Here is a 15195-nt window from a genome sequence, read left to right as displayed (position 1 = left end):
CCAGCCGTCACACATGCTTGCTCGTGCGAGCACGTTCGGCTGCGCCTCCTGGCCTTGGCGTCTGCAGTGCAAGGTCACAGGCGACTGCGGCGCGGGCACAGCTGAGCCTCGGCAGGCCATTGATTGCCAGCAGGCCAGCACGACGCGCGCGCGACCCGCGTGTGCTGGCGTTCGGCGCACTGCCGTCAGGACACACCATGCTGTATGATGTGTGCTGCGGCGACGGCTTGCTCTTGCAAGTTGCGACTGGCTCCGTAGCGAGCGACTCGACCCCAACGTGTGTAGCGACTCCGCCCTGCGGCTGATGGCCATCCCTGTGTGCGTTGGAGGCGGCGCGGCGTCGGCGTGGCGCGCCGCGCGCGCCGCGCGCCCGCACGGCACGCACAGCCGGCGGCAGCAGCTGCCACGCCTCAGGCACGCCGCCTGCGCCCCGTCATGCTCGCTGCACCTTTCGCGCCGCCTCAGCCGCAAGCGAGCGTCCGCCCCGCAATCCCGGAGCCTGCAGCGCTTCGTGCCAGCAGCCTGGGTGCTGCAGCTTGCCGCAGCTCCACCACCACCTCGCTGCACCGCTACGTGCAGCTGTGCGCCGCAACCGCGCCCTCTCTCCCTCACCACCACCTCGCTCCGTCCTGCGCCTGCACGCCTGCACGCAGCCTGCGCCCTCCACACTCACCCCGCCATGGTGCCGCCGCTGTTCAAGGGCCGCCGCGCCGCACACGACAGCGAAACGCCCGAGGCGGCGCCGGCGGCCGTCGCCGGCAACGGCAGCAGCACTGCAGCAGCCTCGGCCAGCGCCCCGGCCGCGATCCTGCGTGTGCAGCTGCTGCGAGCGCGCGGCCTCGCGGCCATGGACCGCAACGGCAAGTCGGACCCCTTCGTCATCGTCTCGATCCCCGGCGCCAGCGCGCGCCGCGGCAACAGCGACTACCGGCGCCGCAGCGCCGTGCGCCGCCAGACGTGCGAGCCCGAGTGGAGCGGCAAGGACGAGGCGCTCTTCGACTTTGACATTGCGCCCGAGTGGCTCGCCGGCGCCGGCGCCGACAGCCGCGAGGCGAGCGCCGAGCGCGAGCTCGAGCGCTCCGACGCCGACGAGGGTGAGCCGAGCAGCCACGTCGCTGCGGCTGCAGCAGATCCTCACTTGATTGCGCCGCTGGCGACGCCGCGGCCGAAGCCCTCACGCCGCATCTCGGATGCAGCGGGCAAGATCCTGACTGCGCCAGTCCGCATCGGCGCACGCGGCGCAGCGGCAGGGGCGCGAGGCGCAGTAGCTGGCGCTCGCGCAGTTGGACGGCGCCGCAAGCCGCGACCCATGCGCAACCCTGGCGGTAGCGGCGCCGCACTGCAGTCGCCCGCAGGGCCGCAGGTGGGCGCGCTGGAGTTTGTCGTGTGGGACAAGGACAAGTGGTCGGCGAACGACTACATGGGCGAGGTGTCGCTGCCGATCGAGGACTGGTGCAAGGGCGACTGCGCGTGGGAGAGCCAGGAGGTGAGAGCTGTGCGTATGCGCGAGGCCGACCGCTACTCACCCGCCTCCGAAGCCGATGTGGCTGCCACTCGTCTCTTCGCGCCGCTCTGCCGGCGCAGAGGGCCAGATCCAGGTGCGCGTGGGCTTCGTCGCGGTGCCAGGCTCGCCGCCGCTGGAGCAGGTGTATGCGTCGCTGCTTGCGAGCATTCATGCAGTCGGCGGCGCGCCGGTGCGGTCTGTGCCGGCGGACCAGAGCGTCGGCATGGTCGAGCCCGGCGAGGCGTTCCTCGATGACGGCCTCGACTCGGGCGACGAGTCGGAGGAGATGGAAGAGCTCGCTTCAGACACGGACGGCGAGAGCGCCACTGACGAGGACGAGGCTACGACGACGGACGCCGACAGCGATGCCGGCATCTTCGACGAGCACTTCAAGTCTGTCGTCCGAAGCAGCCCAGCGCCACTGGCCACGGCCGAGCCAACGCCAGGCGCCGTCGAGGCTGCCGCTGCGGCGCCGCCTGCACCCCCGCTTGCACTGCCCGAGGCCCAGCAGCCTCCTCGCGGCAAGTTCAGACGCCGGCTCACGCGCGGCATCTCGTCGCGCGGTGCCTCTGGCACCGCGACGCCTCTGACGGGCGACGAAGGACAGCCCGAGCCGCGCAAGACTCGCAAGCGCATCAAGGGCCCGCGCAAGCCGCGCACGCGCCGCAGCAAGAACGACGAGTACTCGTTCCGCGCGGCCAGCTCGGACATCATCGGCATCGTGCAGATGGAGATCAAGAGCGCCTCAGACCTGCCGCGCTGGAAGAACAGCCTGGGCACGGGCTTCGACATGGACCCCATGGTCGTGGCGTCGTTCAGCGAGAAGATCTGGCGCACGCGCGTGCAGCGCCATACACTCAACCCTGTCTTCGACCAAAAGCTCATCTTCCACGTGCGCCGCCACGAGGCCCACTGGACGACGAAGCTGGCGGTGTACGACTGGGACCGGCTCTCGAGCCACGACCACGTCGGCGGCGCCGAGGTGCGCGTGGCCGAGCTGATCGAAGCGGCGCCCAAGCCGGACCCGGCCACGCAGCTGTACCCCGAGGACGAGGACGGCCAGCGCCCGATGCAGCGCTTCGAGCTCGACCTCACCAGCGGCGGCGCCAAGCAGGAGAGCGTCGGCGCCAAGCACCGGCCCAAGCTCGTCGTGGAGGCCAAGTTCACGCCCTATGCCGCGCTGCGCCAGCGCTTCTGGCGCCAGATGCTGCACAACTACGACACCAATGACTCCAAGACGATCAGCAGCCTCGAGCTCGCGAGCATGCTAGACAGCCTCGGCAGTACGCTCAATGCGCAGACGATCAATGACTTCTGGGCGCGGGCCCAAAAGACGCCCGACGTCGACGAGCTGACGTTTGACGAGGTGAGCATGATGTGAAGCTCGCGCCAGTCTCGCCACTGACACGCTCATCGCAGGCCGTGGCGGCACTTGAGGCAGAGGTCAACAAGCCGTGGGAGGAGAAGCGAGTCGCCGAGAACCACACGAGTGCCTCGAGCGGCGCGATTACGCCGGCGCTGCTGGAGCAGCAGGGCGACGGCATGGACTTCTCCGGTCCGAACGCGCCGACGGCAGGTGAGCCAGCGATTGCGCGCCTCGCCGTGCCGGCGCCGGTCTCGTCGCTCGACCCTCCGGGCCCGGGCGAGCCGGGCAATGCGCCCAGTGTGCGTCCGCTGTACAAGCGCGCCACGTCGAGCGTGTCCAGCACGGATGTCGTCTCGCGTGACATGAGCCAGGTCTCGCTCGGCTCGGGCTCTAGCGGCGACGGCATCAGGCCACCGCCCGTGCGTGGCGCGTCCAACAGCTCCTCGACGTCGGCGAGCAAGACGGAGAGCGCCGACAAGGAGCGCGTCATCCTGCTCAAGAGCTGCCCGATGTGCCACATGCCACGCCTCAAGCGCAAGGCCGAGGTCGACATCATCACGCACCTGGCCGTGTGCGCCTCGCAGGACTGGCGCCGCGTCGACACGCTGATGGTGTCCAACTTCGTCACCGCGTCGCAGGCGCAGAAGAAGTGGTACACCAAGGTGCTGACGAAGATCAGCCAGGGGCAGTACAAGATCGGCGCCGACTCGGCCAACATCATCGTGCAGGACCGCGAGACGGGCGAGCTGCTCGAGGAGAAGATGGCCGTGTACGTGCGCCTCGGCATCCGCCTGCTGTACCGCGGCGCCAGCTCGCGCATGGAGGGCCAGCGCATCAAGCGCATGCTGTACAACATGAGCGTCAAGCAGGGCGTCAAGTTCAACTCGCCCGCCTCGGCGCGCGAGATCAGCAGCTTCATCGCCTTCCACCGCCTCAACATGGCCGAGGTCGCCGAGCCGCTCGAGAACTTCAAGACGTTCAACGAGTTTTTCTACCGCAAGCTCAAGCCCGACGCGCGTCCGAACGACGAGCCGCAGAACGGCGGCCGCCTCGTGTCGGGCGCCGACTGCCGCATGCATGCGTTCGAGAGCGTGTCCGGTGAGTGTCACGCGGCGAGCCAAGAGGCCTCAGCTCAAGCCGCCACACCGCAGACTCGAAGCAGTTCTGGATCAAGGGCCGCCACTTCACGGTGCCGCAGCTGCTCGGCGAGACGTTCCGCGGCCGCGAGACGTTCACGGATGGCCCGCTCGCTATCTTCCGGCTGGCGCCGCAGGGTGAACCTGCATCGCGCTGGTGATCTGTCTCTCTGGCTGACGTAGGGCTTGCGCAGACTACCACCGCTACCACTGCCCGTTCGATGGCACCGTCAAAGCGATCCAGCACATTCCCGGCGAGTACTACACCGTCAATCCGCAGGCGATCCGCTCCGTCGTCGATGTCTACGTCGAGAATGTGCGCACCGTCATCGAGTTTGAGACGACGCACTTCGGCACCGTCTGTGAGTGAGCTGGCCGCGGTGCTGCTCCACGCGTGCTGACCTGAGCGACGCCGCAGTCTACGTCTGCATTGGCGTGAGTCGCTCCTGCGCGAGCCGTGCCTGTCCTTCTCGCTGACGCTCTCTGCAGGCCATGATGGTCGGCTCAATCGAGCTGACGATCAAGGAGGGCGACACGCTGCGACGCGGCGACGAGGTGGGCTACTTTGCCTTTGGCGGCTGTGAGTGGCTCTCGATGCAGCGCGTCCGGCGGCCTGCTGACTCTGCCGTGTGCTTCAGCTACCATCCTGCTCGTCTTGTGAGTCGGCTGCGGACGCCACCTGCTATGCACGTGCTGACACCTCACCTCAGCGAGAAGGGCAGCGTCACGTTCGACGAGGACATCCTCGAGAGCTCGCGCGCGGCGTGCGAGAGCCTCGTCAAGGTCGGGCACGGCATCGGCCGGGCTGCCGCCTCCGACGCAGCTGCTGCCTGAGGGCGCTGCGCCTCATCCAACCTCTCTCATACCCAGCACAGCAACCAGAAGCGCGTTGATAGATGCGTGTATTGCGGGTGACATGCGGACAGGAGACCGGGAGATATAGAGAAGGAAGCCGAGGCGACATCACCAGTCGAACTTCTTGCCCGACGCAGCGTCGGAGCACGAGACCTTGCCGCCGGGCTGGGACGTGACGCCGTTGGCCTCGTCGCGCACGGCATCGCTCGGCGCCGCGAGCTCGATGGCCTTGTCGGCGAGCGCCTCGCCGGCGAGGATGTTGGTCTCCTCGCGCGCCTTGCGCAGCATCCACTTGGTGGTCGAGAGCACGGCGTCGAGGGCATCGGTGGGCGGCAGCTTGAGGAAGACTGTCTCGCCGTCGGCCTTGGCCTCGAATGTCATGATGCTGTAGTCGGCGTCGCTGCACTTGCCGCCCTGCTCCTCCTCCTTGTGCGAGAGGTTGTAGCGGCGCTTGTGCAGCGGGCAGCTCACGTACTCGTTGCCCGCCTCGTCCTCGCCCAGCAGGCCGTCGGAGAGGACAAAGGCGTTCTTGTGCGGGCACATCTGCTGCGCCGCACGCAGGCCGCGGCCGGGGATGTTCCAGAGCGCAATCTGCGTGTCGCCGTACTTGAGCACGGCCGACGTGGGCGCGTCGGGCTGCGGGTCGAGGTCGGCCAGCTTGCACATCGGGCGCCACTCCCACGGCGCACTGGCGACGACGTCGCGCACACTGAACTTGAGCGGCGCACTCTCCGCCGGCCAGTCCGGCGGGCGCGTCTGGTCGCGCGACACGATGCGCTCGCTCGTCGCCTGCGTCTCGTCGGTGTTGATGAACTGGCGGAAGGCCTTCTGCCGCTCGGGGTCGCGCACGACCTTGGTCCACTCGCAGTGATACGTGCCGACGAGCGCATCCATCTCCTCCTCGAGGTCCTTGCAGATGCCGAGCTTGTCCTTGACGATGATCTCCTTGAGCTCCTTGATGCCGCCCTGGAACGTCTCGACCCAGCGCGCCGTGCGCTGCAGCTTGTCGCCGTTGCGCATGTACAGGATGAGGAAGCGGTCGATGATCTTGATGGCCAGCGCACGCGGCACGTCCTCGGCAATCAGCTCGGCGTGGCGCGGCTTGGCGCCGCCGTTGCCGGCCACGAAGACGTTCCAGCCCTTGGTCGTGGCGATGGCGCCAAAGTCCTTGCTCTGCGCCTCGGCGCACTCGCGCACGCAGCCCGAGACACCGCCCTTGAACTTGTGCGGCGCGCGGATCGACTTGTAGCGCTCCTCGAGCTCGACGGCGAGCGAGACCGAGTCTCCGACGCCGAAGCGGCACCAGCTCGTGCCGACGCACGACTTGACGGTGCGCAGCGACTTGCCGTACGCGTGGCCGCTCTCGAAGCCGGCGTCGACGAGGCGCGTCCAGATCGCGGGCAGCTGCTCCTTGCGCGCGCCGAAGAGGTCGATGCGCTGGCCGCCGGTGATCTTCGTGTAGAGGTTGAACTCTTGCGCGACATCGCCGAGCACCTTGAGCTTCTCCGGGTTGATCTCGCCGGCAACGAGGCGCGGCACGACCGAGTACGTGCCGTCGCGCTGGATGTTGGCCAGGTAGCGGTCGTTGGTGTCCTGCGTCTGGCGCTGCTGCGGCTGCATGATGAAGTCGTTGCGCGTCGAGGAGAGGATGGAGCCGACGGCCGGGCGGCACACCTCGCAGCCGAGCGAGTCGGGCTTGACGCCCACCTCGCGCATCACCGAGGTGAAGTCGCGCAGCTGCTTGCGGTGCTTGATGATGAGGTAGAGGTCCGGCCGCGCGTACTTGAAGTGCGGGCAGATGTTGTTGCTGACCTCGGCGCCGGCGGCCTTCATGGCGCTCTCGAAGATGGACGTGCCGAGCGGCGCACAGCCGCCGCAGCCCGTCGCGAGCTTCGTGCAGCTCTTGATCTCGCCGAACGAGCGGCAGCCGTCCTTGACCATCTTGACGACGTCGCCCTTGAGCACGTTGTGGCAAGAGCAGATCTGCGCGTCGTCGTCGAGGTCGTCGCCCTCCGCCTCGCCCTCCTTCTTGGCGCCGATGATGAACTCGGCCGGCGGCGCCTCGATCTCCTTGCCCTTGGTGCAGAGGCCAACAAGCTTGACGTAGTCCTTGACGTCGCCGACCATCATGCCGCCGACGAGACTAGGGAGGGTCAGCTGTGGAGAGAGGGGACGCGGCACCGCGCCACTCACTGCTTGCCGTCGTTGGTGAAGATGTACTTCTTGTAGATGTCCGAGAACGGATCCCGGTACGTCAGCGCCTTGACCTTGGGCCCGTCGCCCGTCGAGGCGTGCACGCCGGTGCCGCGGCGGCGGTCGCCCGGCAGCGGCCGCGTGATCTTGCCCTGGTCGGCAAAGAAGTCGCCAAACGACGCCACGTCGACGCCCATCAGCTTGAGCTTGCAGCTCAGGTCCGGGCTCGTCATGCGCCGCAGGCCGCTGGCATGGTGCGGGCCCTCGGTGAGGTTGAACGCCAGCACGTCGGCCATCTCGATGCCCGGCGCGATCAGGCCCCACGTCTCGCCCTTGAGCGAGGCGCACTCGCCGATGGCGTACACGTCCTTGGCGCTCGTCTCGAGCAGGTCGTTGACGGCAAAGCCGCCGCGCGGCGCCGCCGTGATGCCCGAGGCCTTGGCGAGCTCGTCGCGTGGCACAATGCCCGTGGCGAACACAAGCATGTCCATGTCGTACGGCGTGTCGCCCTCGGCGTCGCCCTCGAGCATGATGCCCGTGAGGCGCGTCTTTTGCTCCTCGTCCTGCTCGGGCGTCGTGACGATAAGATCACGCACGCGCGCCTTGGTGAGCACCTCGACGCCCAGCTCCTTGACCTTGTCCAGCACCATGCGCCCGCCCTCGCCGTCGAGCTGCCGCGAGAGCACCCACTGGTTGCGCTCGATGATGACGGCCTGCTCGACGCTCTCGAGGTCCAGCAGCGCCTTGGCGGCCTCCAGTCCGACTGCGATGGGTCAGTGCATGTGCAGTGCGGCTGATATGTTGCCACTCACGCAGGCCGCCGCCGACGACACCGGCGCGCTTGATTCTCCGGCTCTCGGAGTAGGCAATCATGCTGTCCAGGTCGGCGAGGTTGCGATACACGAACGCGCCCGTCGTCTTGTGGAAGCGCTCGCGCGTGATGTACGGCGGCAGTGCCGCGTCGGAGCCGACGGCCACGACGCACACGTCGTACGCCAGCGTCTTGCCGGCCTGCGTCTTGATTGTGTGCGCCTGGGCGTCGATGTGCAGCACGGGGTCGCTCGTGTGGTACGTGAGCTTGCCCGGTGCATGGCTGCTGTACCACGCCAGCGGGTTGAGGTAGAGTGCCTCGGCGTCGCGCTTGCCAAAGTACTGCGTCAGGCCGACGCGGTTGTAGGCGATGTGCGGCTCCTCGCCGATGCTGCGTCGGGTGTGAGATGGGGCAACACTCGAGTGGCGCACCAGCGGCGGCCACTCACACGGTGATCTGCCACTCGTTGCGCCCGCCGTCGAGGTCCATCTTGAGCAGCTTCTCGCAGAAGGCAATGCCGACCATGCCGAGGCCGACGACGACGCAGCGCTTCTGCGCGCCGCTGCTCGACGACGCCGCGGCGCCGTCGTACGACACGTCGGTGGGGACAGGGACCATGGTGGGTGAGGGGGTGATGTGGTGGGGTGCGAAGGGATGCGCCCCTCGAGCCGACATCTCAAATGTGTGCATCTGGTCACGTCGCCCCGGCATCGTCTGTCACGGCCGCCTCCGAAACGAGCCGCCGCTCATTGGCCGGGCCGGAGTGTGGCTCTGTTATCGGGGGGCGGCCTGTGCGCTGCAGCAGCGCAGCGCAGGGGTCGTTCCTCTCACGCGAACGGCGCGGAGCGCAGCTGCTGCGTCGGGCATCTCACTCTGCTGCGCCGGCCGTCGGGAGGCAGCATCGCAGGTGCAGGCCGCAGCTGCAGCGCTGAGGAGGCCGCGGCCGGGAAGCGGAGGTCTGATGCTGGCGGCTGGGGCTGATAAGCGAGCGCGAGAGCCAAGAGCTCGCGCGGCGCTGCGCCTCGTCCCCCGAGCGCCGCCCGCCGCGCGGCCCGGCGCGGCCTGGCCTACGATTTGCCGCCCGAAGATCACACGCGGCGTGGCGGGACGCTCCATGCAGCACCGCCGTCCGTCCAGCGCAGCACCCTCGCTCAAGTCCAAGCCCTCAATGTCTGCCGGCCCCGCCCAATCAATGTCGAATGTGCTCCTCTTCGTGGGTGCTGCACCCGGGGTGTCACGTGTGTTGGCGTGCTGCATACCCTGGACCCGTTGGTGCCGCCGTGCTGCCGTGCCGCGCGGCAGCAAGCGCAGACGCGCGCGGCTCAGGGGGTCGGTCGCCGAGACTGGCCGAGCGCCCGAGCGCCCGAGGACGCGGCGCCTCTGCGCGGAGCAAAAAGCGCGGCTTATCTCGCCTTATCATCCACGCGCCGAGAGGCAGAGTGCGCGCGACGGCTCCAGCGACCCGCGACCCGGCCGGAGAAGAGCTTCAGCGGCCATCAGCAGCGGCTCAGCGCAGGCGACAGCTCAGCTGCAGACCGAGGTGCGCGCGAGAGGCCGATGCCGATGCAGCCTCCTCGATGAAGGCGCTCGGCGACGAGGCATGCCAAGCGGACGCGGCAGCGGTGCACAGCTGCTGCAAGCGCGCGCCGCCGGGCCAGGCCGCCGCCGCCACCCATGCACCGCCGCCGTTCCTCGCCGTTGCGGCTGGGCTGCTCCCCCGCAAACGGACGATGCGTGCCAAATTCGCAGGCTCTGGGTGGCCGCGGAGGGTCAGGAGGTGGAGCGGGCCGGCGAGAAGCAGCTGCTTTGCCGTCGTCGTCCGTCAGCCGTCCCTCCCACCCTGACACATCCACCGCCGCCATGAGCATCTCTACCCGGCCAGCCTCCGTGGCGTCGAGCAGCAGCAGCCGCTCGCTCGTCGACACGGGCGCCACGACGCCCGAGCATGCCGAGGGCAGCGCCAAGCCGTCGCCGCCCTCGTCGGCGTCGTCGCTTGACAGCGAGTACGGCGCGCTGCTGCCGCGCGTGCCCAAGTCGGACGACGTCAAGCCGCTCGCCATCGACGCCGGCACGCCCGACGCCTGGATCCCGCGCGATGAGCGCCTGTGAGTGAGGCAAGGCAGCACAACTGCGGCAGCACTCTGACTCCTCACAGCATTCGCCTCACCGGCAAGCACCCGCTCAACACGGAGCCGCCGCTGATCGAGATTCTCAAGACGGGCTTCCTGACGCCGCAGTCGCTCATGTACGTGCGCTCGCACGGCGCCGTGCCGCACGTCAGCGAGGGCGCGGCGAAAGACTGGAAGCTGCGCGTGCACGGCCTCGTCGAGCGCGAGGTCAGCCTGACGATCGACGAGCTCAAGGAGAAGTTCGAGACGGTGACGCTGCCCATCACGATGGTGTGCGCGGGCAACCGGCGCAAGGAGCAGAACATGGTCACCAAGGGCCTCGGTGAGTGGCCATGCCGCTCCGCCACCCTTCACGCCGCTCACACTGTGCAGGCTTCAACTGGGGCGCCGCGGGCGTGTGCACGGGCCTGTACACGGGCATCTACCTCGCCGACCTGCTCGAGTACTGCCGGCCGATCAAGCCGCTCGGCGCGTTCCCCTACGACCGCGACGTGCCCGGGCGTGCGCGCCACGTCATCTTCGAGGGCATCGACGAGCTGCCGAAGGGCAAGTACGGCACGAGTCAGCGCCTGCAGTGGGCGCGCGACCGTTCCAAGGGCATGCTCATCTGCTGGGGCATCAACGGCGAGCCGCTCAGCCCCGACCACGGCTTCCCGCTGCGCCTCGTCGTGCCCGGCCAGATCGGCGGCCGCATGGTCAAGTGGCTCGACCGCATCGAGGTCTCGGCCTCCGAGAGCCAGCACTACCTGCACTTCTGGGACAACAAGGTGGGTGCACGGCGGGAGAGTGGCCTGCTGCAGGCAGCTGACTAGCCACTCCAGGTGCTGCCGACGCAAGTCACGGCCGACCAGGCGCGCGAAGAGGAGCACTGGTGGAAGGACCCCAAGGTGAGCGATGTGTGCTACTTGACCCACGCCCGCGTCCTCACACCCCTCCCAGTACATCATCAACGACCTCAACGTCAACGCCGCCGCCTTTGCGCCCGACCACAACGAGACACTCGCCATCGCCGGGCCGAGCGCCGTGCGCACGTACAAGCTCGGCGGCTACGCCTACACGGGCGGCGGCAAGCGCATCACGCGCGTCGAGATCTCGCTCGACGACGGGCGCAGCTGGCGCGAGGCGGTGCTCGATCTGCCCGAGGACAAGTACCGCGAGCACCCGATCCGCAACCACCCGTTCTACGGCACGCTCGACCTGAGCGAGAGCGAGATGAGCTTCGGTGAGCTGCCTCAAAGCATTACTGAGGGACCACTGTTGACCCCTGCGCAGCCTGGTGCTTCTGGGAGCTCGAGGTCGACGTCGCGCAGCTCGCCGAGTCGAGTGTCATCTCCGTGCGCGCGACCGACGAGGGCCTGGCGTCGATGCCGCGCGACATGTACTGGAACGCCACGTCGATGATGAACAACTGGTGGTTCCGCGTCGCCGTGCACCGCGACGGCGACATGCTGCGCTTCGAGCACCCGACGCTCGCAGGCACGGCCGCCGGCGGCTGGATGGAGCGCATGAACGAGGAGGGCGAGGACCCGCGCTACCCCGTCTTTGAGAAGACGGAGAAGACGGAGGCGGCGCCCAAGCCCAAGAAGGAGAAGATCGACGTCACGGCGCTCATGACGGACCCGGAGAAGCTCGCCACCGTCGTCACGCGCGCGCAGGTCGCCGAGCACGCCAACGAGACGGCGCCGTGGTTCGTCGTTGACGGCCACGTCTACGACGGCACGGCCTTCCTCGAGGGCCACCCCGGCGGCTCCGAGTCGATCACGCTCGTGGCCGGCGAGGACGCGTCGGAGGACTTCATGGCGATCCACTCGATGGACGCCAAGAAGCAGATGCGCGCCTACCACGTCGGTAAGCTCGAGGCCGGCGGGCTGGCGGCGCAGGCTGAGGAGTCCGAGGCCGAGCTGCACGACCCGGCGCGGCCCTTCCTGCGCGTCAAGACGTGGAAGCGCTCGCTGCTCGGCCGCAGGACGAAGCTGTCGCACGACGCCGCCATCTACCACTTTGCCCTCGACGCGCCAGAGCAGGAAGTCGGCCTGCCGATCGGGCAGCACGTCTACCTGCGCCTGCGCGAGGCCGACGGCAAGGTCGTCGGCGAGGGCGAGGGCACGCTGATCCAGCGCGCCTACACGCCCTTCTCGGGCAACGAGACCAAGGGCGAGCTGCAGATCCTCATCAAGACGTACTTCCCCGCCAAGGACGGCAGCCGCGCCGGCGGCAAGTTCACCATGCTGCTCGAGTCGCTGCGGCCGGGGCAGGACTACGTCGAGATGAAGGGCCCGCTCGGCCACCTGCAGTACCGGCCCGGCGGCGTCATTGCGCTGCACGGCGAGGAGCGGCGCGTCAAGCGCGTGGCGATGATCGCCGGCGGCAGCGGCATCACGCCCATCTGGTCGACGCTCAAGGGCCTGCTCGAGGACGCCGACGCCACACACGTGCAGATCGGCATCATCGACGCCAACCGCACCGAGTCGGACATTCTGGCGCGCACGCAGCTCGACGAGATTCTCGCGTCCAACGCGCAGCGCAACGTCAAGCTCTGGCACGTCCTCTCCGGCGAGACGCAGCCTGAGTGGAGCATGGGCCGCGGACGCATCACGCGCGACCTGCTCGCCACGCACCTGCCGGCGCCGCCGAGTGGCGCCGACGACGACGAGGCGCTGGCGCTCATCTGTGGCCCGCCGCCGATGGAGGAGGTCGTCGTTGCCGCGCTCAAGGAGCTCGGCTGGCCCGAGAGCAGCATCGTTCAGTTCTAGGTCCCCGCTCCGCTTCATGCTTGTACTGTAGTGCTTCTGGGTGACGCAGATGTCCATTACATGTCTTCACTGTCTGCTTCGTCCTCCTCCTCGTCGCTCTCCTCGCTCTCGCTCTCCTCTGCGTCCTCTGCGCACACGCGCTCCCACTCCGTCTCGAGCCAGCGCGCGTCCGCCTCGCTCATCTCGCGCAGCGCATTGCGCAGCAGCCTGAGCGCCTCTTGCGGCTGCTCCATCTCCTGCATGACGAAGCGCAGGCGCGCCAGCACGCCCTCGCGCGACGTGGCCGCGAGCTTGAGGTGCAGCTGCTCGAGCTGCGCCACCTTGTCGGCGTTGATGGCGCCGATGGTGTCGGAGGTGCGGACGAGGTCGATCGCGGCGGCCAGCACGGCGCCCGAAGGCCGAGCAGCGTAGATGCGCGCGAGCAGCTTGGGCAGGGGCCGCGGGGCCAGGCGGAGATAGCAGAGCAGCACACTCTCGTGCTGCGCCGGCTTCGAGATTGTCGCTGTGATCGACGCCTGCGGTGGAGGAGGTAAGCGCCCAGGCGCGCGCTACAGCAGGGCAAGACAGCAGCTACTCACCTCGAGCAGATTCCGGGCCCACTTGGCATCGTCCAGCGCCTCGAGGGAGACCCAGCGGGTCCAGGCATCCCACATCTCCGCCTCGTGCCCCGGCAGCGCCAGCACCGCACTCCATTCCTTCTCCAGCACCTCCTTGCCCTCACTGCGTGCGCGCGCCAGCCCTTCGCGCACGGCGATGCGCGTCAGGCGCGTCTCGGCGTCGGCGTCGCGCGTGCAGGCGCGCATGGCCTCCTTGTGCAGCGCCTTCCACTCCTCCTTGCTGCCGTCCTGAGCGGAGAGAGCCTCGAGGGCCAGCTTCAGCGCTGGAGCGGCAACGGCAGCGTCGTGCCCCTGAGCCCGGGCGTCGGAGACGATGCGGCGGGCGACGCCCGAGAGGTACGCCTGCATCGGCGGCTCCTCTGCTGCGGCGCGCAGTGCGCAGACGAGGCGCACGCAGGCGCCAGAGAGTGATGGTGAAGGCGCACTACGCAGCCGCAGACGGAGCGCATCGAGCGTGCTGCGCACGGCGTGCGGGTCGGCCGAGGCGGAAAAGGCGCGCACGATGAGCTCGTGCGCCAGTGCGAGCGGCTGTGCACTCTCGTCGCCTTCCGGAAGGGCCTCGAGCAGTGTCTGCAGCTCCGGCGGCGAGACGTGCAGAGTGGAGGCGGACGCGAGCGCCGTGCCTTCAGAGAGCTCTTCGGCGGCGTCGGAGATCGGATCCGGCGATGCGGCGGCGAGCAGAGGCGCGGAGGCAACGAGCAGCGCGGAGCTCGGGTGCTCGAAGCGCGCGTGGAGAGCGTCGTTGAGCGCAGCGAGGAGCGCAGACTTCGGATCGGAGGCCGGTGAAGGCAGAAAGGGGAATTGCCGGATGAGGGCGACGAAGGCGAGGAGGAAGAGATAGTGCGTGCGTGGTGGCAGTGACGACGTGGAGGCGAGCGACGAGGAGAGCAGCGAGAGCGGAATGGCGCCGTTGACGATCTGCGCCGTCGCCTCAGACGCCTCCACCTCGGCCTCTGCCGCCGGCGCCGGCTCTGTCGGCGCCTCGACGTCGGCCAGCACTGCCGCCTCCTCCTCGTCAACTTCCTCCTCCGTGACTGCCGTTTCGAGCTCCTTCTTGGCCGCCGCGTCCTTGCCGTCGAGGCCCAGCACGGCCTTCCGCCGCCGCAGCCGCTCGAGAAAGACGAGCTCCATGCGCACGTACGCGACCCACAGGGCAACGAGGTTCATCTCCTTGGGCGAGAGGCGCAGCGTCGGCGGCTCGACGAGCGGCGCCGCAATGCCCTCTTCACCTCTCCGCCGCTTGGCGCTGCGCTCGTGCGGCACGGTGTTGAGGCGGATGGCGCGCTGGAGCAGCGCGCGCGCACTGGCGATGCCGCTCTTGCGCAGCTCGTCGTCGGCACAGCCGATCCAGAGGCGGTGCTCGTTGGGGAAGAGCGCCAGCGCCCGGGCAGCGACGCGGCCAGCCACGACACGCATGCCGCGCCCGCGTGCCCAGGCGAGGTAGGCGAGCCAGAAGTCGACGTCGCCGCGCAGGCGGATGACGCCGCGCTCGTAGATGGCAATGCTGCGGCGCGCCGACTCGGCGCGCAGCTTGGCGCTGGTGGCGGGCGGCAGCTGCTCAGGAAGACGCTCAACACGCAGCGCCAGCAGCTCGTCGAACTGCGCCTCGAGCGCCAGGTAGGCGGCAAAGTCGGCGCGCGCGACGTTGCGGCGCACCAGCGCGGCCTCGCAGCGCGAGCGGCGGTGCGTGAGGGCGCGCAGCTCGGCGGTGCTGAAGAGGCCGAGCTGGGCGAGCAGCTCGAGCGACGGCAGCGTGCGCTCGAGCGCATACTGGACGCGGATGGCGGCCATGGTGGGCGTGGCAGGGTGGAGTGGAGCGGTGCGAAGGAAG

The 15195-nt window shown here is 68.8% G+C and overlaps 4 protein-coding genes across 4 annotated transcripts; 2 read left to right on the top strand and 2 right to left on the bottom strand.

Annotated features, from left to right (window-relative positions):
* Nucleotides 1–679: 679 nt before the first annotated feature.
* FA09DRAFT_336981 (hypothetical protein) lies at nucleotides 680–4840 on the top strand (the record flags this gene model as incomplete). The annotated part of the gene is made up of 9 exons (XM_025743957.1): nucleotides 680–1486; nucleotides 1539–2870; nucleotides 2924–3968; nucleotides 4022–4144; nucleotides 4201–4368; nucleotides 4425–4441; nucleotides 4496–4586; nucleotides 4645–4663; nucleotides 4717–4840. 9 exons carry the CDS (start codon nucleotides 680–682, stop codon nucleotides 4838–4840), a joined length of 3726 nt encoding a protein of 1241 aa, XP_025600433.1.
* A 50-nt stretch (nucleotides 4841–4890) lies between these two features.
* On the bottom strand, nucleotides 4891–8839 carry FA09DRAFT_328256 (nitrite reductase). Its single transcript, XM_025741699.1, has 4 exons — nucleotides 8314–8839; nucleotides 7867–8255; nucleotides 7055–7817; nucleotides 4891–7004 (listed from the first exon to the last, which is right to left on the bottom strand). The coding sequence occupies exons 1-4, from the start codon at nucleotides 8574–8576 to the stop codon at nucleotides 4970–4972; spliced, it is 3450 nt and encodes a 1149-aa protein (XP_025600432.1). The 5' UTR covers nucleotides 8577–8839; the 3' UTR covers nucleotides 4891–4969.
* Nucleotides 8840–9254: 415 nt separating this feature from the next.
* Nucleotides 9255–13032, top strand: FA09DRAFT_328255 (hypothetical protein). Its single transcript, XM_025741698.1, has 6 exons — nucleotides 9255–9970; nucleotides 10021–10316; nucleotides 10367–10761; nucleotides 10816–10881; nucleotides 10934–11216; nucleotides 11267–13032. Exons 1-6 carry the CDS (start codon nucleotides 9540–9542, stop codon nucleotides 12745–12747), a joined length of 2952 nt encoding a protein of 983 aa, XP_025600431.1. The 5' UTR covers nucleotides 9255–9539; the 3' UTR covers nucleotides 12748–13032.
* Nucleotides 12804–15155, bottom strand: FA09DRAFT_336978 (hypothetical protein; the record flags this gene model as incomplete). The annotated part of the gene is made up of 2 exons (XM_025743956.1): nucleotides 12804–13262; nucleotides 13326–15155. 2 exons carry the CDS (start codon nucleotides 15153–15155, stop codon nucleotides 12804–12806), a joined length of 2289 nt encoding a protein of 762 aa, XP_025600430.1.
* Between the last annotated feature and the right edge of the window lie 40 nt (nucleotides 15156–15195).

This window comes from Tilletiopsis washingtonensis (genome assembly GCF_003144115.1).
Source record: "Tilletiopsis washingtonensis strain MCA 4186 unplaced genomic scaffold FA09scaffold_4, whole genome shotgun sequence".
NCBI classification, from domain to species: domain Eukaryota; kingdom Fungi; phylum Basidiomycota; class Exobasidiomycetes; order Entylomatales; genus Tilletiopsis; species Tilletiopsis washingtonensis.
The sequence above is the reverse complement of the archived record's forward strand: the minus strand, read 5'-3'. Positions and strand labels throughout refer to the sequence as shown.

Excerpts from the sequence above, each read along its gene's own strand:
- FA09DRAFT_328255 (XM_025741698.1), top strand. The coding sequence starts at position 9,540 with ATGCACCGCCGCCGTTCCTCGCCGTTGCGGCTGGGCTGCTCCCCCGCA. Across the intron at positions 10,762-10,815 it reads TGCACTTCTGGGACAACAAG|GTGCTGCCGACGCAAGTCAC; the intron begins GTGGGTGCACGG and ends TAGCCACTCCAG. Across the intron at positions 11,217-11,266 it reads CGAGAGCGAGATGAGCTTCG|CCTGGTGCTTCTGGGAGCTC; the intron begins GTGAGCTGCCTC and ends ACCCCTGCGCAG.
- FA09DRAFT_328256 (XM_025741699.1), bottom strand. The coding sequence starts at position 8,576 with ATGCCGGGGCGACGTGACCAGATGCACACATTTGAGATGTCGGCTCGA. Across the intron at positions 8,256-8,313 it reads AACGAGTGGCAGATCACCGT|CATCGGCGAGGAGCCGCACA; the intron begins GTGAGTGGCCGC and ends CACCCGACGCAG. Across the intron at positions 7,005-7,054 it reads TTCACCAACGACGGCAAGCA|TCTCGTCGGCGGCATGATGG; the intron begins GTGAGTGGCGCG and ends GACCCTCCCTAG.